We start from the raw sequence: 27,133 nt of genomic DNA on the forward strand, positions 1-27,133 counted from the left end.
TTGCGCTGTGAAGCAGTTTCAGACATCCTAAGAAGCAAATGTAATATCATTACAAATTCTTTCTTCTTGAAAATGGCTTTTATAATTTCTTAGAGACAATTGTAATGGAAATTTCACCTGGGTTAAATTGTTGTTAGAAGTGTTTGGAGGTTAATCATCTTTTTGATCATGCTATATATTTCTTATTCTTCAAAAGCTGATCAACAAACAGTAAGAGAAACTTCAGGAAGAAAACTTTCTCTTTGTCCCCAAGTCTCTAAAAGAAACTGCAGTTTTTTCAAATTCCTACCATACCGATCAGCTGTGAAACCTACACCTTCATTGCATATACCATTAATAAGCGCTTAGAATCTTACCCTCTGCTTGATCTTCAGCCTGAATGACAAGATCTCCCTCATGTGCATATGTGTGCTATTACATGCATATGAACGTCATGCTTCTAAATTTTGTTCTGGCATTTTGTTACCACCTTATAATAAAAAAAGGTAGATTAATGTTGGCCTGGTATAAAGTTGCTGTTGTGAATCAATCCATCCAGTCCTGTCAAATGTTTTTAAAAAAGCAGCCAAGGAGTGTCATTTTTAAGGAACATCGTTTTGAACACATCTTTCTCAAGAATTTTTATTTCCATTTGGCCTGTGACCTAACAAAATCATCTTTCGGAAAAGCACTATTTTCAGTCACTTTTACGTGTCAAGGAGTTCTGTATGCTCCAGCACAGAAAGGGTTACATTATTACTTTTGAACCAGTAGCAAATACTTGACCATTATTGCAGAGTTTAAGGAGTTTTAAAGGTTTTGCTTTTCTTTGAAAGCAGGATGTGGTTAAAATGTCATCCACCTATATTCCAGTTCTTCTAGAATATGGTTTGTAAACCAAACCAAAACAGGTTGCTGTGCACTTCAGCCAGTGCTCTTGTAATCTGATCAACAGATATCCAGTTTGCTTAATCAACATGAAAGCAACGCATGGGGATTGGTTGAAATTCAGTTCATGAACTGCCAGTCATTTTAGCAGCATTGACTGTAGTTATTATCTAGACATGAAATTTCCCTTCTGTCTGAATCATTTTATGGGAGAAAATATAGCACAAGAACAGAATATGGGTTTTTTGCTGTCTAAGTAAGCTTGGCTAATTTCAAAATGAGAAATCACCGACGAGTCTAGTTAAGATTATGATCAAAGTGGACAGCTCTTTCACACCATTGGTTGATTGACTACAGTATTTTATGTAATGGCAGGTTCCTTTCCACTACATCCCATGGAAATAAAAATCAAATTGACCAGGAATTAGTTTGGAAGTATTTCCACTCTGATGCTGTTACTTTGCCAAAAGTATGCCAAAACTCTGCTCCAGCAGATTTAAACAAGATTCAAAAATTGAGAAAGAAACAGGACTCTTTTTTTTTAGAAAAAGGAGTGTCTGATAAGGAGGACAGATTACAGTCCAATCATTATAGAAAAAAAGAAATAAAGAGGAAAGAAAGATTGGATTAAGACAGAGAAAAATAGAAATAAAGATGACAAGAAAGAATTAGAAATTAAAATGTTGCTATTTTAAAAATCTCTAACAAGTTGCTCCATAAGAATGAAAACATACAAACACGATTTTGAGGTAGAATCTTTCAAGTCTGCTTTACCATTTAATAAGATTGCGGTTGATCTATTTGTTCCCTCCCTGATTTAGTAGTAATCACATTGTTAAAAAGTACTTATATTGTTATTCCAGTTCTAATTTAATCTAATGTAAAAGATTGATGCATACAAATCCAAAAAGTTCTTAATAATATTATTGAAACTAGGCATGATCCCATTTTGGAAGGCAAAATGTAGACTAGAAAGTTTTTTAAAGATTTGTAACTGATGTATTTCTTAATTCAGTGAATGTGTTGACAAGCTTTTTCATTACTAAAGCATGGATCATCAACATACAGTTATTATTCCAGCAAAATCTGGCCTGTTGTGCACATACATTCTGGTAAAGTGATGTTGGCTCTGTGGAATTTCCCAGCATTGTCAAATATCCCATAAATCAAAATCTCATTTTCCACTGATATTGCTTCAGTCTCTTTTTGAAAGTGCTAATTAATTTTGAATTTGGAAGTTTATTATGAGCATCCCCAGCTGTGTAGGCAAATTTAATTTTTTTTTCTAATGTCTATTTGTATGTCCATCAGTAAAATAACAAAATAGATGAACTTGCTTAAATCCAAACAGATATGTAACTCAAGTGTAAAGTTTTGGAGTTTTACTGTTGTACTTCAAGGACCATTTTCCATAGCTGCTTTCAAGTAAAACATACTCAGGTTTAAAACTGTTTGGCATAAAGGATGGCATGCATTTCCCTTTGAATTGTAAGCTATCTGCGAAAATAACTGGGCCGTGTATTTGGAGGTCACATCGTCAATCATGAAATGGGCCATTCAGCATTGATGAGTGAGGCTTTACTACTTACTTGCTATTTGAAAATTGAAACTAACTGGAAGTTTTGTCTATAAGATGTCACTAATAGGGCCATACCAGATAACAATCTTTAAAACAAATGCAATGAATGTTCCAATGTAGTGTAGTGATCTTCAGATCGCGTCAGATATTTACACATCCACACACATGCAAATTACATTTCCTTTTTTCTAGTTAATATTTTACTTAATAACCGAGGTCATCATTTCATATTACACAACCCATATTTGAAACTTTTCAAAGGATCATTGCCTGCCTGTACAGTAAGAAGAACCAGATCAAAATCCTGCTCTGGAATATGTTGTGTTACACTAAGAGAATTAATGGGTCTGTAGATGTTTCCCTGTTGAGCAATACTCTTAATGGGAATGGGGAGTGCTGTGTGTACCAATCCCTGCCACCAAAAACGAGACCAATTCAAGGTAACTGCTGTGCCGGTGACTGAGTCAGCCTCTGATTGTTGACTTCTTAATTAGTTTTACAAAGTACCCATGCTTCCAGCCAGGTTTCATGCCTGATCCAACTTCCAGGAAAAAGCTCAAGCCCAGTATAACACCACAAAACTGGCAGACCAGATGGCATAGTGAACTTGGACACCCACCTGCCTCTTTTCTTGCACATGTAATCAGACCAGAAATCTGCCAAATACAATTTCTGATCAAACTTGTTCACATGATCTTGGGGGGGATTGATGTTATTCAAAGCCCTGCCCAACTATAGACATGTTCACCTCTTGAGGGCCCAAACAAAGACAACTTCACCAGCACCATTCAGAGGAAGGCTTGGGCTTGGACCTGCAGCATGTCAGGTGGTCACTGGGGTAGAGGCAATAGGCCTGAAGTAGGAGCACTTTGGATGAGGTTTCCACTTCTATATCCACTTTCATCATCATATCTACTCTAAACCAATGCCATATAGAGTCATAGAGTCATACAGCATAGACGCAGACCCTTCGGTCTAACCAGTCCATGCTGACCATGTCCCCAAACTGAACTACTCCCACCTGCCTGTGCTTAACCCGTATGCCTCCGAAGCTTTCCTATTCATGAACTTCTAAAAATGTCCTTTAAATGTTGGAACTGTACCTGTATCCATCACTTCCGCTGGCAGTTCATTCCACATACAAACCACTCTCTTTATGAAAACCTTTCCCCTCGTGTCCTTTTTTAAGTATTTCTCCTCTCACCTTAAAAATATGCCCCTAGTTTTGAACTCCCCCACCCCAGGAAAAAGACCCTTGTCATTCATTTTATCTATGCCCCTCATGAACAAAGAACAAAGAACATTTACAGCCCAGGAACAGGCCCTTCGGCCCTCCAAGCCTGAGCCGATCCAAATCAACTGTCTAAACCTGTCGCCCAATTCCTAAGCTTCTGTATCCCTCTGCTCCCCACCTCATGCATCTGTCCAGGCGCATCTTTAATGAATGTACCGTGCCTGCCTCTACCACCTCTGCTGGCAACACATTCCAAACGCCTACCGCCCTCTGTGTGAAGTACTTGCTGCATGTATCCCCCTTAAACTTTCCACCTCTCACCTTGAAAGAGTGACCTCTCTTTATTGAATCCTTCACCTTACCCTGGGAAAAAACTTGTCTCTATCCACCCTGTCTATACCCTTCATGATTTTATAAAACTCAAACAGGTTCCCCCTCAATCTCCTTTTTTCTAATGAAAATAAACCTTACCTACTCAACCTCTCTTCATAGCTAGTACTTTCCGTACCAGGCAACATCCTCGTAAACCTTCTCTACACCCTCTCCAAAGTAGGTATAAACAATGACTGCAGATGCTGGAAACCAGATTCTGGATTAGAGTGGTGCTGGAACACAGCAGTTCAGGCAGCATCCGAGGAGCAGGAAAATCGTTTTGGGCAAAAGCCCTTCATCAGGAATAGAGGCAGAGTGCCTGAAGGGTGGAGAGATAAATGAGAGGAGGATGGGGGTGGGAAGCAAGTAGCATAGAGTACAATAGGTGAAGAAATGACCTGGGAGTTGCAGTGGGAGAAAGACTCCCTGAGATTCTTGTAGAGAGAGGAGGAAAACTTCTTCAAGACAGGCATCCTTGCAAGAGGATTCGCAGTAGGGTTAAAATCAACTAGGTAAAAACAATGACTGCAGATGCTGTAAACCAGATTCTGGATTAGAGTGGTGCTGGAAAAGCACAGCAGTTCAGGCAGCATCCGAGGAGCAGGAAAATCGACATTTCGGGCAAAAGCCCTTCATTAGGAAGGAGGCAGAGTGCCTGAAGGGTGTCCACATCCTTTTGGTAATGTGGCGATACAGTATTCTAAATGTGGCCGAACCAATGTCTTGTATAATTTTAACATGACTTGCCAGCTCTTATACTCAATACCCCAACCAATGAGGGCAGGCATACTATATGCCTTCTTGACCACTCTATCCACCTGTGCAGCAAACGTCAGGGTAAAATGGACCTGCAACTCCCAGATCTCTCTGCCCATCAACTTTTCCCAAGGCTCTTCCGTTCATTGTGTAATTCGCTCTAGAATTAGTCCTGTCTAAATGCATCACCTCACATATGTCTGGATTGTAAATCATCTGCCACTATTCTGCCCAACTCTCCAGTCTATCCATATCCTCCTGTATTCTCTGACAGTCCCTTAGGCTTTCTGCTACTCCACCAATCTTCATGTCATCTGCAAACTTGCTGATCATACCAACAGTGCCCTCTTCCAGAAGAATGCACACTCTCACGTGAATTCTCCATAGCTGACCCAATCACTAGTGCCTGCTTGTGCTCACTTGAAAGATGCAACATATCAAGTGAAAACTCAACTCATTAATTAGATCCACAGAAGTGAGTATTTGTGTCAGTGCATGGCTATGAGTCCTCTAGCAGTGCACTTTTAGACAGAATGAGGTTTTCTGAGGAATTGACCTCAATATATTTGAGGATGCAGTGCACTGAGTATAGGAGTTGGGCAGTCATGTTGTGGCTGTACAAGACATTGGTTAGACCACTTTTGGAATACTGCATGAAGTTCTGGTCCCTCTGCTATGGGAAACTTGTGAAAGGGTTCAGAAAAGATTTACAAGGGTGTCGCCAGGGTTGGAGGGTTTGAGCTACAGGAAGAGGCTGAATAGACTGTGGCTATTTTCCCTGGAATATTGGAGGCTGAGTGATGACCTTATAGAGGTTTATAAAACCATGAGGGGCATGGATAGGGTGAATAGCCATGGTCTTTTCCCTGGGATGGGGTAGTCCAAAACTAGAGGGCATAGCTTTAAGGTGAGAGGAGAAAAATTTGAAAGGGACCTAAGGGCAGAGGGTTGTGTGTATATGGAATGAGCTGCCAGAGGAAGTGGTGGAGGCTGGTACAACATTTAAAAGGCATCTGGATTGGTAAATGAATAGTAAGGGTTTATAGGGATATGGGCCAACTGCTGGCAAATGGGACTAGATTAGGTTGGGATATCTGGTTGATATGGATGAGTTGGACCGAAGGGTGTTTCCATGCTGTCCATCTCTATGACTCTATGATATTTGGTGTACAGATTTTTAAAAACCGAAGAAAGGGATATGATTTAGTCACAGTCTTGGCAATCATCACATCAATAGTGTTAATATTCTGTCATTGATGGATAAAGTCTGCATCAGTGTCAGAGATATTTGGAATTCTGGCACGATTTGTGGGTTCCTTGAAACTCCAAAAATAATTTAACTGGCAGAGGGGAGGGACTGGGGAGTTATCGTCAGCTGAGGGATTGGAGGCTAGAGCCCCAAAATATGTCAGCATGATGGCAACACAACACAAACTTGTTCAATTCCCACTTTTATATGAATGCAATTGAAGGTACATGGGAAACTTCCTTGACGATGTCTCAAATTAGATACAGTACAGGGTCAAGTAATTCTGACTTTAATCTAGCATTCTGCCTTTAACAGTCAGTGCCTAAGCTTTCTAAGCTGTGTGAAACTTGCCAATAAGGTGAACGCACAGTAATGACGTACTGCCCTGTGAAATTAATAGGCTGGAAAGCCTTTGAGACCTTCATCATTTCCTTACCTAGATGAAAATTTATGAATGTAGGACTTTCTCAGGAGTTCTACTTCACCTGCTTCACAGGTGGTGTTCACTTGGAGACAATGTCAGTATCTTGTACTTTATGCGCATTGATCTACACTTTCCTGCTGTCAGTCTTCATCACAGCCTGCGGATCATTTGTGTTTTAGGCCTCTGATGAAGAACAACACAAGCATAAAACAAAATCAAAGCACTCTTGATGTGGGAAATCTGATATAAAACCAAAAAAGCAAGAAATGCTCAACATGTCTAGCAGCATCTGTTAAGAGCAAAGCAGAGTTAATATTTTCAGTCAATGAGCTTTCATAAGAAAAATCAGCACCAGGAGCAATGCCACAGTGTCAACAACTACCTTCTCTTTATCCAAATCTTGCCTTGCAGGACAGCATGACTGAACACAGAGCTCCAGCTCACACAAGGCATGGGACATATAGACTGAGATTCATTTTTGGACATAACTCATGCTTTCTCAGCAGGTCATTGTCGTAGTCTGCCACCTCCTGGTAGACTAGCTCCCCCCCAATAAACCAGCTGGGCATGCATTGCCAATAACTATCAGAGCTTTCAGAGCCCCAAACTCCTTTGTGTGCAGCCACTACAGGGACCTACTAGTGAGAGATAGGAATTAACAATCTGTTCCCCATCTTCCCATCTTCATATGAAGGATACCCTCACTGTGTTATGTGGCACTACCACCATGTAAAATAGCACAGGTTTCTAACAGATCTAACTATGCAAAATTGGACATCCATGAGGCATTGTGAGCCATCAACAGCAGCAAAAATATACAACAACGCAATCTTTAACCTCTCAGCCTGCCATATCCTCTGCTGTACCATTACCATTAAGCCAAGGTATCAATACTTGTTCAGTAAACAATTCAGGAGGACATGTGAGGATCAGGGCCAGGCAGACCTAAAAATGAGGTGTCACCTATTTGCATGTCTAGCAGCAAAAGTAGCAACTTATAGACAGGGCTAATTGATTCCATGACCAACAAATCAGACCTCGGCTCAGTAGTCCTGCCACAACCAATCATGAATGGCAGTGGACAAGTAAAAAACTAACTGGAGAAGAAGCTGTACAAAGGAGACCAGCAGATTAGTGCAAAAGATAGATTTGAAGCATTTGCAATAACTTCAGTCAGAAGTTCCAACTAACTAGGCCTCTTTCAGAGGTTCCCAGCATCAATGCCAATTCAGCTAATATGATTCATTCCATGTCAATCAAGACACAGTTAAAGACACTGGATACTACAAAGGCTAATAGTCCTGGCAATATTTAAGGAAGACATGCTCCAAAACTAGTTGAGCCAATAAGTAAGCTAACCCTGCGCAGCTACAATTTTGGCATATATCTGAAAATGTGAAAAATGGCCCAGGTGTGTCCTGACCATGAAAAGCAGGACAATTTAACTTGGTCAGTAATCGCTCTGAATCTACTCTAACATCAATCAGCGTTTTTTTAGCAATGACTGGTTTGGATTTACCAGGGCCACACCTCATGATCTATTTATAATCTTTAATGTATATATGGACAAAAAGTTGATATCCAGAGATGAGAGTGACAGTCCTTGACATCAAGACCACATTCCAACCAGTGTGGCAATAAGGACACCGAGGATAACTGGAATCAACAGGAATCAAAGACAAAACTCCCCATTGGTTGGAGTCATACCTACACATAGGAAGATGGTGATGGTTGTGGTTGTTGGAGGTCAGTCATCTCAGCTCTAGGCCATCTCTGTAGGATGTCCTCAGGGAAGTGTTCAAGGCTCAACCACCTTCAGCTACTTCATCAGTGATCTTCCCATCAAAATAATGTCAGAAGTGGGGTTTGCCAATTATTGCATGATATTCAGCACCATTTTTGACTCCTAAGATACTGTAGCATTCCATGTCCAAATGTAACAAAACCTGGACAATATCCAGATTAGGAAAAAGTGAGAACTGCAGATGCTGGAGATCAGAGTCAAAAACTTTGACACTGGAAAAGCATAGCAGGTCAGGCAGCGTCCAAGGAGCAGGAGAGTTGGCTTTTTAGGCATACACATTTAGTCAGGAATATGGGGGAGGGGGGAGGCCCAAGGACGTTGAGAGATAAATAGGAGGGGAGTGGGTCTGAGAGGGAAGGTAGCTATGAAGGCGATAGGTGTATGCAGGTGGGGGGTGATGGTGATAGGTTGGAGCGGAAGGTGGAATAGATAGGTGGGAAGGAAGATGGACAGGTGTAAGAAGTTCAAGAGGGCGGTGCTGAGTTAGAGGGTTGGATCTGGGATAAAATGGGGAGGGAAGATGAGAAAACTTGTGACATTAACATTGTTACCGTGTGGTTGGAGTGTCCCAGGTGGAGGATGAGGTATTCTTCCTCCAGGTGCGGGTGGCTAGGATTTGGCAATGGAGGAGGCCCAGGACTTGCATGTCCTTGGCGGAGTGGGAGGAAGAATTGAAGTGGTCAGCCACAGGGCAGTGGGGTTGTTGGGTGCATGTCTCCTGGAGATGTTCTTTGAAATGTTGCACAAGTTGGCATCCCCTCTCTCCAATGTAGAGGACACTACATCGAGAGCAATACACACAGTAGATGAGGTGCTTAGATGTGCAGGAAAATCTCTGCTGGATGTGGAAGGATCTTTGGGGGTTTAAATGGAGGTGAGTGGGGAGGTGTGGGCACAGGTGGTGGGGTGTGACAGTAGGTGGTGGAAATGGCAGAGCATGTCACGCTGTATCTGGAGATTGGTGGGGTGGAAAGTGAGGACCAGGGATTCTATCCTTGTTAGGGTTGGAGGGGTGGGGTTCAAAGGCAGAGGTGTGGGAAGTGGAGGAGATGCACTGGAGGGCATTGTTGAGCACATGAGAGGGGAAATTGCAGTCCTTGAAGTAGGAGGCCATCTGGGATGTTTCAAAGTGGAATTGGTCCTCCTGGGAGCAGATGCAGCGGAGGCAGAGGAATTGAGAGTAAGGGATAGCATTTTTACGGGGGCTGGGGTAGGGGGGTGGTGGTGGGAGGAGATGTAGTCCAGGTAGCTATGGGAGTCAGTGGGTTTGAAATAGATGTCCGTGTTGAGTCAGTCACCAGAAATGGAGTTGGAGAAATCCAGGAAGGGGAGGGAGGTGTTCAAGATGGTCTAAGTGAACTTGAGGTCAGGGTTGAAGATGTTTGTGAAGTTGATCAACTGTTCAGCCTCCTGGTGTGAGCATGAGGTGGTGCCAATAGAGTCATCAATGTAGTGGAGGAAAAGGGGAATGGTGCCAGTGTAACTACGGAAGATGGACTGTTGCATGTACCCAATGAAGAAGCAGGCATAGCTGGAGCCCATGCGGGTGCCCATGGCTACACCTTTGGTCTGAAGGAAGTGGGAGGATTCGGAGAAATTGTTGAGGGTGAGGACCACTTCAGCTAATCAAATGAATGTGTCAGTGGAGGGGTACTGGTTGGGTTGGCAGGAGAGGAAGAAATAGAGGGTTTGGAGGCCTTCATCAAGGTGGATGGACGTGTATAGCGACTGGATGTCCATGGTCATAGAATCCCTACAGAATGCCTACAGTGTGGAAACAGGCCATTTGGCCCAACAAATCCACAACGACTCTTCAAACAGTAGCCCACCCAGACCCATTCCCCTACCCTATTACACTACATTTACCCCTGACTAATGCACCTAACCTGCACATCCCTGAACACTATGAGCAATTTAGCATGGCCAAGCAAGCTAAACTACACATCTTTGGATTGTGGGAGAAAATCGGAGCACCCGGAGGAATCCATGCAGACATGGGGAGAATGTGCAAACTCCACACAGGCAGTTGCCTGAGGCTGGAACCCGGGTGCTTGGCGCTGTGAGGCAGCAGTGCTAACCACTGAGCCACGATGGTGCCCTGCACCGTGAAGATGAGACATTGGGGGCTGGGGAAAAAGTCATGGAGGAGGTGGAAGTCATGTCCTGAATGCATGTGGGGAGTTCCTGGACCAAGGTGGACAGGGTGGTGTCAAGTTCAGTGGGGCAGGAGCAGGTGGAGGCAATGGGTCAAACGGGGCAGTCAGGTTTGACAATTTTAGGTAAAAGATAGAACCAGGTGGTGTGGGGCTCCGGGACTATGAGGTTGAAGGCAGTGGATGGGAGATCCCCTGAGGTGATGAGGCTGTATTTGGTCTGGGAGATGATAGTTTGGTGATGGGAGGTGAGGTGGTCGAGGGGTCAGTAGGAAGAGGTGTCCATGAGTTAGCGATATACAGGTCAGTATACAACTGCACCTTCTTTGTCCGCTGGTTTGATGGTGAGGTTGGGGTTGGAGCGGAGGGAGTGGAGGGTTGCATATTGCGAGGATGAGAGGTCGGAGTGGGTGAGGGAGTGGACAGGTTGAGGTGGTGACAGGTAGTCTTCATGGTGGTTTCAGCAGCGGTGGTCTTGGTGGTGATCGCGGAGGCAGTTGTCCTGGCAGCTATCACAGAGGCATATTTGGCAGTGGTCTGTGGGGTGGCGGCGGCGGAAGTGATATTATCATTGCTGCAGTGGTGGTAGCTGCAGTGACCATGTGGCTAAAGGTGTCCGAGCGGTTTTGGAGGCCGGGAGAAGGTTCTGGAACAATCGAGGAATTCTGAGTTTGGAGGTAAGTATATGAGAGTTTGGTGTAATTACGTTCCTTGATGTCCGATAAGCTGGAGAAAAAGCGTTTGTTGAGTGTGTGGATTCTTCTCAGGATTAGTGCTGACAAATGGCAAGTCTCATTCATGCCATGCCCCCTGACATTCAAATGTGATACCATGACTGAATCCCCCACTATCAATATCCTGAGATTACCACTGGTCAGAAACTGAACTGCGCTAGCCAGGTAAATACAGTGGCTACAAGAGCAGGTCAGAAGCTCAGAAATCTGCAGCAGATCATTCACTTTCTGATTGTCCAAAGTCTGTCCATAAGGCATAAATCAGGAGTGTGATAAAACACAGCTCCAACAATAATCGAAACGCTTTCCATCATCCAAGTCAAAGCAGCCCACTTGATTGGCACTATATCCACAAACATTCACACTCTCAGCACCATTGCTCTGTAGCAGCAGTATGTACCATGTACAAGATGCACCGCATAAATTCACCAAGATTTGTTAGGCTGCACCCTCAAAGCCCATGGCCACTATCATCTGGAAGGACCACAGCAGTAAATATATCAGAACACCCCCACCTGCAGGTTCCCCTCTAAGCCATTCTAACTTTGAAATATGTCAACATTCCTTCACTGTCACTGGGTTAACATCCTGGAACTTTCTACCTAACAGCATTGTGGGTGAAATTACACCAATAGAACTACAGGAGTTAGAGCATAGCTCACTATAACCTTCTCAAGGCCTATTGGGGCTGGGCAATATAGGCTGGCCTATACTGCCATTTACATCTATTTTGCTACTGATGAGAACAGTCAGAATCAGATGGTTCTTGTATCTGCTGTATTAGTTGTATTTACAAACATACAGAGAGTCACAGGCTGCACATACGTTTCAATAAAAGTTTTCTTTGATCAACCAGCAGTGTTTGTCAGTTGGAAGGGCTTCCACTCCATTAATGTTCATTGCAATGTGACCACTAGAAGGTAGTCGTTTATGTCCAAGCAAGTTATCCTGGAGGCTGTCACAATGCCTCCATTCTATACCAGTCAGCACCATTCTGCACAGCCTTTGCAACTCCAAATAGAGCAAGTGGGTGAGTCCTTGGAAACAAGGGCTATCCTCAAGTGACATGCCTGATGACATCAAAGGTGGCTCCACCACTGATATCAGGAAAGATGCAACGGGAGCCACACAAACACAAGGTCACTCATCGAGTAAACTATTTGGTTACCTGCATAGGATATCTGTCCAGGTCTTGGGGTGCCCTTCAGAATATACCAGAAAGAATGTCCAGAGGGGATTGACCTGCTTTCCTTTGTACAACATACTGCAGCACAGAAGACGAGCTGCAGGAGGATGGTTAAGACATTTCAGTGAGGTCTTGCAAGGCTTTCTTCAATTCCATTTAACATAGCAGACTGACTGCAAACCATTGGTGAAAGCAGGTGTGCACTCAGTTGTCTGCTGTGGCTGATGTGCTCTATCGGTGATCACTCTTTCAATGGAAATACACAGTAGTGCAAAGGCTTGGAAAATCACGTCACTCATGTTTGAAATGATCTCGTCTTTGCAAGGGTATTTTCTCTTCCTTGTTGAACCTCCCAGTGACCTCTCTCCCTCACAGAGCACCAGTCTTCACCTCTGTTGCTGACTCCACAATCTCTCATTTCTTCACTTATCCTCACAACCGTGCTTTTCTTCACAGTCCCTTCCCAAATCCCCAAGACACTTCCATCTCGCTTGGAGTCAGTCACCTGTGGTCTGTCTTACCACTGCCACCCCAGTGGTCAGGCTCCTACTGCTCTGCTAATCACTCACTTGTCATTCCAGTCATTAATTTTGTGAGGGTATTCAGGAGCAAATTCATCCTTCCTTAAACTCAGATTTGAGATGTGGGAGATGAGGAATTTATACTTAGATATATAATTTGCCAGATTATGAAGGAAAACGAAAGAGGGGCTAAATTCGGCCGAGACTGAAGTATGTTTAATCCACGCTGGTTGTTTGCACTGCAGGCAGCATGCTATCTTCCTGCCAACTGTCCCTTTCAATGATTTTAGTGTCTAGCCAATACTAATGATGCTTTGATTGTATCACTGCTGATGAGTGGCTAGACTATTTAAAACTAGCCTGCATGACTCAACACTTCACCTTCTTACAGGAATGGTGTGCTGCCTTGCAGTTAGTCGAAGGTGACTGTTCTGTCGGAAACATTGAAGAATGGAACCAAACAAATCTTGGTGAAGGAGATGAATGAGGCAAGATGTCTTGTATCTCTAGATACATTCAGAAAGCAGTGGTACGGGTACTAGTGGAGGTCATTACCAAGTGTCATATGCTGTGGACCGAGATGCAATTAAACATTTTTTAAAAATATTTCTGCTATGTCACTTTGAACAAATATTTTAGGGATTTACCTTAGTCATCTTTTTAAATAGATTAGTTTAGATTCCTGCCTGATACCTGAGATAATTAAATAATTAAAAGCAGTTAAAATAACAGGGAAGCGACTATGTCTATGAGAAATCACTCTTAATAAATCAATGACCATGAAGGTGCAGAAATGTCTACTTAAAACTCCAGTCTTAACTCCACTATGTACATTTCAAGGCTTCTGTCAGCCTGAATGAAATGAACATGTTTTTTTGTCAAAGTTTGAACTGAAAATGGCTTCTATATTTTGATATTTATTAAATATAAACCCTGCATTTGGTTTTGAATTGTCTGCTAATACCTTGATCTTTTAATTGTATGAATACAATTAATCTTATGTTTCATGAAGATGTCATCCACAACAATTTTTTGATTTTCAATGAAATGTTCTGCTCTGAGATTCATGGCACTAGTCCATAAAGGCTTGGAGTGACTTTTCTCATGCAGTTTTCCATTGTTCATCTCATTAATTATGCAGTCAGCCTGGGGAATAGCTGTGTCCTGTGTGAAGTGATGCAGAATGAATATCAATGATTTTTTTTCCCCTCTGCAAGCATAAATACCACCATCATTTCTCTGCTCACACTGACAGGACCATCAATGACTCCACTCTGCAACTGCACGTATCTCTTACCATGGTCTATTGTAAGCTTATACTCTACAACTCTCTTATGATTGCATGCATCATGTCCACTCAATGGATCTCATTCACCTGATCCTCCCAACCCTTCTGGCCCAATCTGTTTTCTACTCACTCACTGCATATATTTCACAATCTGTCACGTTTATGTATCATTCACTTCCATCAATCCCACCCTTAGTCTCATTGCAGAAAAAAAGGATCATCCCACCCCCAAAATGATCCAAATGATGTAGTTGTGTCTCCATAGTACCCTGACTGACCTACCTGTAATCTTTAGACTGGTTGCACTTGACCTGCAGAGCTGATCCCCAGATTGTAAGGATATGGATACTGAAAGGAGAAAGTGAGGACTGCAGATGCTGGAGATTAGAGCTGAAAATGTGTTGCTGGAAAAGCGCAGCAGGTCAGGCAGCATCCAAGGAGCAGGAGAATCGACGTTTCGGGCATGAGCCCTTCTTCAGGAAAGTTTCTGAAGAAGGGCTCATGCCCGAAACGTCGATTCTCCTGCTCCTTGGATGCTGCCTGACCTGCTGTGCTTTTCCAACCAACATATTTTTAGCTATGGATACTGAAACTGTGGTAGCACCAAATATTTGACATGCCGTTGTCAAATTCCAGGACTAGAATTGGGTGAATCGCTTCACTGACTGTGGTGGTATCCCCTGACTGACTGCAGTCTCCCTCAGCCCATGCAGGACTATTGCCCTTTGACTGTCACACATTGCTGTTTGGCTGAAGCACAGGCAGCATGTTTGCTGAATTAAACTGCTGGCAAATGCCCCAGGAATGACATTAACATCATATTGGGCCATAAAGTGTCAGGTCCATCCGTTGATTGTTCAAAGCCTGCAAGTCATAGATGTTTCTGAACTCCACAGTAAAGTGGTTGGGGACCTACGTTGTGCATGAGTTAGTCTGATGATATGGAAAAGCTAAATTTGCAGTGAATTTGGGCATGAAGAAACACTGTTGTGAAGAAGTATGGATGTAGGATTGCTCGCTGAGTTGGAAGGTTCATTTCTGCATGTTTTGTCACCCTACTAGGTAGTATCTTCATTGGACCTCCAGGCGAAGCACTGTACATGATTCCTGCTTTCTATTTATATGTTTAGGTTTCTTTGGTTGGTGATGACAAAGGTGTCATCCACGTAGCAGACCCAAAGCTTGGGTTGGATGGTTGGCAGAGCTATTTGTTCAAGTCTCTGCATTACTGCCTCTGCTAATCAATAAACTCATCAATAAACAAAACAAATTAAAGGAAATCTTCAACACCATCAATAATACCCTTACTGGCATAAAATTCACTAAAGAGGAGGAAAGCAACAACAAACTGCCATTCTTAGATGTCACTGCCACAGCCAATGGGCAACTTCAAACCAGCATCTACACAAAAACAGCACATACGGACTAAATATTGAACTACAGAAGCAATCATCCCAACATCCACAAACGAAGCTGCATCAGATCATTATTTCAACAGCCAACACACACTGCAGCACAGAGGAACTATGCAGAGTAGAGGAAAATTACCCATACCATGTATTCAAAAAGAATGGATACCCAATGAACACAGTCCGCCGATTTCTCAGCAACAAACCCAAACAAGCAGACAATACACGTTCAGAAACCCTAGCCACTCTCCCCTACATCAAAGACATCTCGGAAATGACTGCCAGACTACTCAGGCTCCTTGACATCATGGTAGCCCACAAACCCACCAACACACTAAAACAGCAGTTAATGACTTGAAAGACCCTATACAGACAACAAGCAAAATTAATGACATTTACAAAATACTTTGCAAGAACTGTAACAAATACTACATTGGACAAACAGGCAGAAAACTAGCCACCAGAATACATGAACACCAACTAGCCACAAAATGACATGATCCTCTCTCACTAGTATTCTTATATACAGATAAGGAAGGACACCACTTCGGCTGGGATAACACATCCATCTTCAGACAAGCAAAACAGAGACACGTACGAGAATTCCTAGAAGCATGGCATTCCAATCAGAAGTCTCAACAAACACATCGAGTTAGACCCCATCTACCACCCCTTGAGAAAAAGAACCGGAAACGACATCACCATAAGAAATGACATCACCACAGGAAATGGTATCACCACAGGAAATGACATCACCAACCCAAAGAAACCCAAACATACAAATATAAAGCAGGAATCATGCACACCTGGAGGCCCACTGAAGATGTTACCTAGTAGGGTGATGAAATGTTTGGAAATGAACCTTCCAGCTCTGCGAGCAATCCTACATCCAGAACCTCAACCTGAGCGACAAATCTCAAAACTTGCTGAAGAAGTAGTTACATATTGGTTAGGTTTAGTGAACTGCAATTGCCAGAAGTTTTCTGCTCTTATTTACATGAGGGAATTTGAGGCCTTCTGCTTACTTGTGGAAGGAGACAAGAATTGAAAGTCCATCATAAATAAAGCAGATTGAGGCTTTAATGAAATACAAGGATGTGGAAGTAAGGACGTCACCACACAATGGCACAATTCTGAAGTCACCATTAAGGCTTGATGCAAAAGCTGGAAGTTTTTGATGTCAGTATCCTGATTTTTTTTCATTCTGTTTGTTACATTTCTTGCTATTATTCATGCTGCATCCTAGCAGGTCCACCTCCATCTCTTGCTTTGATCTGCATGTCTATTTATGTGAATCTTTGCAATGGTTTGTACTTGGGAGTGTAGCACTATTTGCATAACTGGAATATATATTTAAAACCATGTAACCACAGAGTGGTTAGGAATAGGAAATTGACATTTGTCTTATTCTGTATGGCTTAAATGACAGAGGAAATGAAGTTGGGATGACGCCAGCTGACTCTTATCCATATGAAGCGTTAATTTGGACTTCTTCTTAAAGGAATCTGAGACTGTTGACAATAGGATAAAAGTTGAATTCAGAGCTTTCCTCAGCACAGATGCCCCAATACTTCTGTGGTGCTTCCGAGACATACTTCAAGGTCAATTCAGAGATGCAAGAAGAAGATTTTCTTCCCTCCAAGTTCCTTTTTTCTCTCTGCTCAGCTACACTCAGTATAGCTGATGGAAAGGGTTGACCTCTTATGAGAGATGATAGTGAAGCATGCAGCAGATTTTCATAACTCACAACATCAGTTCTACAAGTACTGCAGGGCTCATTGCTGAGCAGTCCAGCTCACTGCAACATTGTTTTAACATGTTGTGCTTATACATTTAGATTTCACACCTGGAATTATCAGCCACATTGATAGTAGACAGCATTCATGACTCATTAGCTATCTTCCAGTTCATTGCTATGGCTTAAATATTAAATTATGGATTACAGAAGAATGAAGGTTACCAGGATATTGAGCACTGAGTTCCATGATTCCATGTCCATGGTAACACTCCAGTTGGATGTTGAGAGGGTGGAATGCCATTTAGTTCTAATATAAGGTAGGGTTGAAACAAACACAGAGAATGCCGGAGAAACTCAGCAGATTTGGCAGCATCTGTGGAGATAAAACCGAATTAACATTTCGAGTGTGGTATGACTCTGCTTCTGATCCGAAGAAGAATCTTACTGGACATGAAATGTTAATTCTGTTTCGCTTTGCACAGATGTTATCAAACCTAATGAGTTTCTCCAGCATTCTCTGTGTTTCTTTCAGATTTTCAGCATTTGCATTATTTTGCCTTTTATAAGGAGAGTTGACATGTGGTTACTATAAAGTAATGTGTGTGGTCAGTAAAGGTATACATCATTGAAGGTATAATATAGTTCATTGAAGTACCTGATAGACGTTCATACAACCTGATGAAGGAGCAGCGCTCTGAAAGCTAGTGCTTCCAGATAACCTGGTGTTGTGTAATTTTTAACTTCAATAAAGTAGGGCTCCTGTAATTCATATCAGATTTCTTGGTAAGATTTTACTTTATGATTGATTATTTAATATTACACTTTGAAATTGCAGACTACCAAGTTGGAATAATCACATCTTCCTGATAAGACACAGCATTGCATTGAAGAAAAACAGGATCATTGTACTCCATATAACAGGTATGAACTGCATTCATGACAGAAATAAATAGCATGCAATTCAATGGTGCTTCAAGTGACTTTTTGACTTTGATGGGAAATGGTTGGAGAGTAGGACATCAAACACTGGGGCGCTAGAAAAGCACAGCCAGTCAGGCAGGACGGGAGGAGCAGGAGAGTCAACATTTCGAGCATAAGCTCTTTATCAGGAATGGCCTGATGAAGAGCTTATGCTTGAACTGTCGATTCTCCAGCTCCTGGGGTGCTGCCTGACTAGCTGTGCTTTTCCAGTGCCATAATTTTTTATTCTGATCTCGAGCATCTACAGTCTTCACTTTCTCTTGGAACGTTGGAAGTCATTGGAACAAAAGGTATTTACTTAGATTGGCAATAGGTGACAAGTAATGCTCCCAAGGATATGTTCAACGTTTATTAATAATTTGGTTAAAAGAAAATAGAGTTTTCTATCTTAGTCTGATAATGACACTAAATTTGAAGGGAATGTAAATTGTAGTGACATGGTCAAGAAGTAACTAAATAGCAAAAAACAGATTAATCGAGGAAGCAGAGCTATGGAAAATAAAGCTTAATGTAGGCAACGTAAGAGGCAATCTATTTTTGACCAAATAATTGTGAATTAGATTGTTTCCAACCAAAAGAAAATAATGAGCAGGAAGATTTGAGAGTTCAAGTACATTAACCATTTAAATTTTGTCAACAAGAACAACAAGCAATCAAAAAGGCAAACAGAATTTTTTTTATCTGAAGGCTAGAATATTTCAGGATGGAAGTTGTGCTGTAGTTATATAGAGCCTTATTTGGATTTTATGTGGAGTACTACTTTCAATTCATGATGCTCGGGAAGGATATATTTTCCTTGAAGGAGGTGAAACAGAGAACCATCCCTTCACATAAGGCTATCATAGCTATGTGATAGCTGTGAATTATGATGCAATCTGGAATGTTTGGAATTAGGCACTCAATTGAATTTTAAGAAAATAGATTGTGAGGTTTTGCATTTTGCTGTTTATGGTGTCTGGGCAAACAGTTTAGACTTGCACAGAAACAGACCACTTAGCCTCACAGTCCATGGTGGTATTTATGCTAAATACAAGCTTCGTCCACAACTGAATTTATTGAATCTTATAAACATATGCTTCTACTCAAACCTCTCATTTGTGTCTATGTATATTTGTGGATGTAAATTCTGATCTCACCCCTGTCCTTCTCTGTCTACCTTTTATATCTCCAAGAAGATCACTAGTGCTTCCAAATAAACCTGTTGGACTATAACCTGGTGTTATGTGACTTTTAATTTCATATCCTCGAAGATGTCAATCAGGTTGGCAATCTAAGTGTATTGTTACAACCTTTTTTGAACAAAGGTGTTACATGTGCTATTCTCCAGTGCTCAGGCACCACCCCAAACCTAGAAAAGATCGAAAGATTATGGCCAGTGTCTCTGCAATTTTCACACTCACTTCCTTCAATATCGTTGGATGCATCTCATCTGGTTCCAGTGTCATCAACTTTAAGTATCAATAGTCTATCCAGTACATCCACCTTATCTGTTTTAAACCCTTCTAGTGACAGAGTTTTGGTCACCTTGATCTGGGCAGCACTACTTTCTTAGTAAAGAAAGATACAAGGTATTAATTTAACACCTTAGCCATGCCCATTGCCTCTGTGTGTATATCCTCTTTGAGGTCCCTAATTAGCCCTACTCTTTATGTCCCTATAGAAAACTTCTCATATTCTTCTTTGTTAGCTTACAGTCTTTTCTCATAGTCTCTCTTTGCACTCATATTTGCTTTTAAACCTCCCCTCTGAACCTTCTTAATTATATTTTCTATCTGCCACCAGCCATTAACACATTTTATTATCTTAATCCCCTTCTCCTTTCTCATCCAGGCAGCTCTGGGCTCGTTTGACCTAACTTTCCTTTTTGTGGAAAAATGCCCCAACTTAACTTTTTGGTTGGCATCAACCATTTGAGCTGAAGGGCCTCTCTCCGTGCTGTAGGACGCTATGTGCAGGGCCAGGTGAATTGGCCATTCTAAATTGCCCGTAGTGTTAGGTAAGGGGTAGGTGTAGGGGTATGGGTGGGTTTCGCTTCGGCGGGTCGGTGTGGACTTGTTGGGCCGAAGGGCCTGTTTCCACACTAATTAATCTAATCTAATCTAGACTCTATGTACCTGTAACACCTCTTCTTTGAGGCTATCATTGTTCAGCAAAGCTTTTCCTGCAAGTCTTTGGTTCCAGTTTATCTAGTCCAGCTCTGTTCTTGCTGTATTGAATTCAGCTCTTCATCATTTTATTATTCTTACTCAGGATTGTGCTTTGTCTTTTTCCATTGTCGTCATAAACTTTCTGACACAAGTTTCACTGTTCTCTAGAAGCCCTCCCATCGATACTTGCTTGAATGGAGCCATTTGGTTTCTAAGATATAGGTCTATCAGTGCCTCCTTTCTGGTTTGACTGAACAAGTACTGCTATAGAAAACACTTCTGAACACAATCTAGGAGTCTATCAAGGTTGTATCTACTACCAACATCCTAATCAATATTTGGATAATTGAAGTCTCCATTATAACTACTCTGTGCTGTTTTCACCTCTCTGTAATGTCCTTGGAGATTTAATATTCCACATCCTTCCCATTAGATGGTGATCTGTAAACTATACCAAGCAATGTGATTTTACCCTTTTTGTATCTTATTTCAAGCTAAATTGACTGTTTTCTTGAACCCTCTGAGATATCCTCCATCTGCAGCAAGACGATCACCTGATGAAGGAGCAGCGCTCCGAAAGCTGGTGCTTCCAATTAAACCTGTTGGTCTATAACCTGGTGTTCTGTGATTTTTTTACTTTGTACACCACAGTCCAACCGGCATCTTCAAATCAGCATTACAATGTTGTCCTTAACCAATCAATTTGTACACTGGCTTCTCCAAATCAGCATTACAATGTTCTCCTTAACCAATCAAGTTGGAAAGATAAAACACAGATCTGCAGATGCTGGACTCTGAAACAAAAACATAAATTGCTCGAGAAACTCAGGAAGTCTGGTCGTATCTGAGGGGAGAAAGCAGAGTTAACTTTTCGAGTCCAGTGACTCTTAATCAGAATGGCCAAAAAAATGTGTTACTTGTCACTCAACTCAGTAATGTAGCAGGGGAATTTCAATGCTGGCATGACACGAGTACGCAGGCTGATGTCAAAAAATTGGCAGATCATAACAAACTGCATATCTTTAGCTATTCACAACTAGCAAGGTACTCACTGTACTCAGCTTGGTAAGCTTGCAAAACTCATAACAGTATTCACCAATGTAGTTCCACAATTACTGCATAGACTTGGGTGTGCAAGGAATCATGCTGTCAGCCAATTTACGATGGTCAGTCGGGCTTAATGTACTTGCATGTACTGAAAGCTACATGCGTCAATATACAGAGAATGTTCTTTGCTGGGCCTATCTATTTACTCTTTTGAACAAGGGTGCTGCATTTTCAGGCACCATTCCTAAGTTTAGAGAAGATGGAAAGACTATTGCTAGCACTTGTGCAATTTCCACTCTCACTTCCTTTAATATCCTTGGACAGAAAGAATATTGTGATGTTGATTCATAATGGCCCTATGTTTCTTTGAAATAGTGCCCTGGGACCTTTTCCATTCAACTTTTCAAGAGGCTTAGGCCTCTGTTTAAAGTCTCATCCAAAAGCCAAAAAAGGCTTCCTTATTATTACTTGTACTTTAAGCCGAGATTTTGTGTGGAAATTACTAAAGCCATATTTGAACCCAGAACTCAGAGAGAATGCTACTAACTGAGCCATAGCTAACAAGTTGCACCAGGCCAGGACCTGGGCACAAACTTAACAAAAATATAATTTGGACAACTAAGTTAAGAATAAATAAGTGTTGCTTTAGCTCTTTCCTTCATTTTATGAATGGGGACTTCAATAAGGGTCTTGGCTAGATAACTAACATTTGGTTCAGATAACACCAACAGCTCAGATTTAATTTCTATTCCAGTTGGGGTAGACTAAGATCTGCATCCTCAATCTGTCCCTGAGAGTGGAAGGAAATGGCAAACTACCACTGACTTCCTGAAACATTTTCTTGGCAGTGTAAGTCAGGATGAAGCATTAACAGGCAGTGAGCTGAAGACCTGTCTTCTAGTAGAGCAGCCATACGTCCACAAGCTGTTGGCTTCAAATTATACTGGCCCTTCCTTGCTCCAGATTCTGAAGTTTGCTTCTTCATGGTATATTGAAAATGGATGTTGGGACAGTTATAAATTGATTATAGGGGTTGCCTAAAATAATTTGAAAATTGTAAAAAGACTGGAGAGGACCCAACTAAGCAACTGTTGAATTCAATAGTCTTATGGTATCTAAGAGCATCATCTGAAGAACCTTATTGTCTTTAATAATGATTTATTGTATTTATTTGTCTTCCAGACCTACTGACCCAAAACGATGGATTACATTTACGATAACTATGGTTACTTTGAATACAACAGTACTTTTGATTATAACGGCATGGAATTCTTGTGTACAATGAATGATACCAGGAAATTTACATGGGTGTTTATTCCAGTTTTGTATTCAATCATCACTGCAGCAGGCGTTATTGGCAATGGTTTGGTTGTGTTAACCTATTCCCTTTACAAGAAGGTGAAGTCTATGACTGACATGTACCTAATGAATTTGGCTATAGCCGATATACTGTTTGTAGTTACTTTACCATTCTGGGCTGCAAATGAAGCAAATGGGTGGATCTTCAAGGACATTGGATGTAAAGTTCTCAAGGGGCTGTACAGCGTCAACTTCTACAGTGGGATGTTGTTGCTAGCTGTTATTAGTATTGATCGATATATTGCTATCGTTCACGCAACTAAGTCCTTCAATTACAGAGGAAAGGCACTGATTTACAGTAAAATTATTTGTGTAGTTATCTGGCTATCTGGAATTGTTGTATCCCTGCCAACATTTGTTTTTAGTGAAATGTACAAGTTTCAAACAACTGGAGAATATATATGTGATATCAGGTACCCTAAAAACTATTCAAGTATTGGTAAAATGATTGCTCCAACAATACAACTCACACTGGGGTTTTTTATACCTCTTTTAATCATGGTTTTCTGTTATTCATTAATAATTAACACACTTATCCAAGCCAGAAACTTCCAAAGGCATAAGGCATTTCGAGTTGTATTGGCAGTAGTGATAGCATTTGTCTTCTGCCAAGTGCCATACAATGTCATTGTACTTTATGAAACTTTAGTTAAAACAGACAAATGTGACCTTCACAAACAAATGACCATTGTGCGTACAGTAACACAATCTTTGGCCTTTTTACATTGCTGTCTAAACCCTGTTCTCTATGCATTTATTGGTGTTAAGTTCCGGTTTTATTTTACAAAAATTATTCGAGATATCTGGTGTTTAAGCAAAAGGTACATGACATTTCGCCACAGTCCATCCAGGCGTACCAGTGAAACATTTGTGTCAAAGCGCACTTCTGATTTTGATATTGACAACCCATCATCTTTTACGGTATGATCTTCACCTTTTTACATTAACTCTTTAAATTCAAACTTCACGCCAAAGTGGGATGTTAAAATACTGTTTCACAATCTTTTCTGCTAATATATTACTGCATAGTGTATGTATAAGGAATATAAGAATAGGATTCGAGGTCTAGTATGCTCTTTCACACCACAGAATACTTTGATTTTCCCCATCTGTCACTTTGCTGAATCTCTTGTTGAAAATGATAACTCCCAAGAAAATAAACTTCCTGACAAAAGAAGCACAAGATGATAATTTCAAAATTAAATTCTTATCCATCTATATTTATAGTGGCAAGTGGAAAACATTCCATCATTCTTCTGACTTGTGCCTCGTTGATGGTGAAAGGGCTTTGGTGGGCCAAAAGGCGAGTTATTCACCAATTAATAGCTAGCCTTTGATTTGCTGTTGTAGTCACAATTTATTTGGCTGGTCTAATTAGATTTGTACCCTCGAATGCCAATAGCAGGGGATTCAATAACAGCAAATGCCATGAATGTCAAGGGAAGGTGGTCAGGTTCTCTTTTATTACAACTAGTCATTGAATGGCACTTGTGTATCATGTATGTTATTTGTCAATTTACATCACAATTCCTGTTCAGATCTTGCAGCAACTAAATTAATCATGGGTAATTTATAAGCTCAGTGTTTATTGAACTGATGATATAAGAATCTAAGAGAAAGTAGTAAGACATAGGATCATGTGGGACAGTCTGCCATTCAGTTAGATCGGGGATGAATTTTCCACATCAACTTCACTTACCTGCCAGATCCCTGTACCCCTTAATTTCCTTAGTTCCTCACAATGTTATCTAATTCAATAAGATCACCTCACATTCTTCAAATTCATGGATCTATTCTACTCACTCTTTTAAAAAATGATAGTGCAGGAATCCCAAGAGTGAATATAGATAACCTGTGATGCAACCATTCTTGCTCATATCCTCTGAGATATCTTCTGAAAACTCAATGTCAGTTTTCACACTAAAATAAAACAAAGAACTGTAGATCTGAAAATCTGAAACAGAAACAGAAGTATTGAAAAACTCAGCAGATCTGGCAGCATCTGTGGAGAGAAAACAGAGCTAACATTTCAAGTCCAGTGACCTTTCAATTCTGAAGAAGAGTCACTGGACTTGAAACATTAACCCTGTTTTCTCTCCTCAGATGCTGCCAGATCTGCTGAGTTTCTCCAATTTCTGTTTTTGTGTCCATTTTCACACATAAAATGGCAACAACCAGTACTATTAACTCAAAACTGCTTGTCTGGCATTAGATACTGGATGAACAGAAAGTTCCCTAATCAAATATTGAACAAATGAAACCATTGTCTTTGATTTCCCCCCAGTGACCTTCACTTCTGGCCTGTGTACTTTTGCTGGTAAGTGTCTGAGGCTGAACTAGACTTTAGATTCACAGAATTCCTACAATGCGAAAAGAGGCCATTTGGCCCATCGAGTCTGCACCGACCCTCCAAAGAGAATTCCACCCTATTCTGATAACCCTGTGTTTTACCTCGGCCAATCCACCTAACCTGCATGTCTTAGGACTGTGGGAGGACACCCATTCAGACACGGGGACACACACTCCACACAGACAGTTACCCAAAGTTGGCATTGGACGTGGGTCCCTGGCACTGAGTGGCAGCAAAGCTAACCAAAGAGCCACTGTGCTGCCCACAGTCTATCATTTTCAGGAAGCGAGTTTTCAATGACATAATTGTGTTGCACTGTCACTGATGCAACTTATTTTAGCCTTTGTAATATTGACCAGTTTCACCCCTGTTGAAATCTTTATCTGTGCCCTTGTCACCTCCAGGTTTCTCCAAAGTAACGCATTCCAGACTAGCTTCATATTCTAGCTGCTGTAAATTTGGGATCATACACAAATCTGTTGTTCATATTCTAACCTGCACTGAATCTTATTAACCTTGTACTTGCTAATATATGCTGCCTTCTAGTTAAGCAACACCTTTGTTTCACAGTTTTCGTCACTTTTTCCATCCCTCTGTAATCCTCTCCCTCGCCCCAGAACCCTTTGAGATATCTACAATTTGGCATGACTGATTTTAATTGCTACACTGTTACTGACTGTGCAAATCATAAACTTTGAAATTCCCTCCAAAAACCTTTTGTCCATACTTCTCTATTTTAAGATATTCATTAAAAATTAATTATTGTCTAAACTTTTGTTGACCCACCCTCATATCTCCTGATGTGGTTCGGTGTCATACTTTTATTTTTTAATGTTCTGTGAAACCCTCCAGGATATTTAATCATATTAAATTCACAGCATAAATTCAAGTGATTTTTGTTATATTTCATTCTCTTTGTAATAAAGTTTAATATATAATTCGCCTTCTTAATTGCTTCAGTACCATCATGCTAACTTACTGTGTTCTGTACAAAGACTCTCAAATCCCTCTTGTTTCCAGAAGCACAATCGAAACTTGATTTACATATTAACTGGATTTCTGTAATACAGAAATGTAGTAGTACTTTTTCAAAAAAATTCAAAAATTCAAATATTTATATTAACTGAGTCTATTTGCTTCAATATTTCTAATTTCTTTTGTTATGATAATTTTACACAATCCATTCTAAGAAAACTATTTTTTCTTTAGTATGAAATGTACTTTTTATTATACTTGTTGGAATTTGCAGCACAGAAACAGGATATTTGTTTCAATTGTTTTCTGCCATTACTTAATCTAACCATATCAATATAAACTTCTGTTCTTGTTTAATCTCCCCTCACCTGAATAATGAAGAATATATAAATTGTCTCCAGTTGTGAAGAGAAATCTTATATACCAGCTCTGGTGATCAGATTTATCACAAAATCAATTACATGTTGACTATTGAAAGTCAATATATATAATAACCTTACTGTTGTGGAGTACTGGGGGTGATACATTGAGATTATTACAGCTCAGAATTAAGCACCTTTGTAGGTTATGGGACTTCTTTGCAAAAATTGCAGTATTTGTGCTACAATTTCATTTTCAAATTTCTGAGATTGATTGTAAGCTGTTATGTTGTACAAGTCGTTCTGCTATAATGCATGTTTCATCAACACGAGCTCACCGAAATGTAATTGACAGATGGGGCGCTGTTTGTAAAGCACAAACTTTTAAAATATATGTTTGCTATAGTGTGATCGCATCACCAACACTTTGTATTACGTGATTCTTGTATAGCGGAGGGTCGCACAGGAACACGACTTTTGTGCTATAGAAGAAATGACAATCTGGGGTACAATTCTGGCTCAGTGGTTCGCACTGCTGCCTCACAGCACCCGGGACCTGGGTTCGATACCAACCTCGGGCGACTATTTGTGTGGAGTTTGC

General features: G+C 41.0%; 1 protein-coding gene across 1 annotated transcript in view; it reads left to right on the forward strand.

The window, feature by feature from the left end:
- The window catches only part of ccr6a (chemokine (C-C motif) receptor 6a), a 47,098-nt gene extending 22,304 nt beyond the window's left edge, over positions 1-24,794 (forward strand). Inside the window, exons 3-4 of the mRNA XM_043696272.1 lie at positions 18,150-18,235; positions 22,672-24,794. Of these exons, the coding sequence (XP_043552207.1) occupies positions 22,690-23,775 (1,086 nt within the window). The 5' untranslated portion in view covers positions 18,150-18,235; positions 22,672-22,689 and the 3' untranslated portion in view covers positions 23,776-24,794. The remainder of the gene's footprint in view (positions 1-18,149; positions 18,236-22,671) is intronic.
- The last annotated feature ends 2,339 nt before the right edge of the window (positions 24,795-27,133 follow it).

The sequence above is a fragment of the Chiloscyllium plagiosum genome, chromosome 9 (genome assembly GCF_004010195.1).
Source record: "Chiloscyllium plagiosum isolate BGI_BamShark_2017 chromosome 9, ASM401019v2, whole genome shotgun sequence".
Lineage (NCBI taxonomy): Eukaryota > Metazoa > Chordata > Chondrichthyes > Orectolobiformes > Hemiscylliidae > Chiloscyllium > Chiloscyllium plagiosum.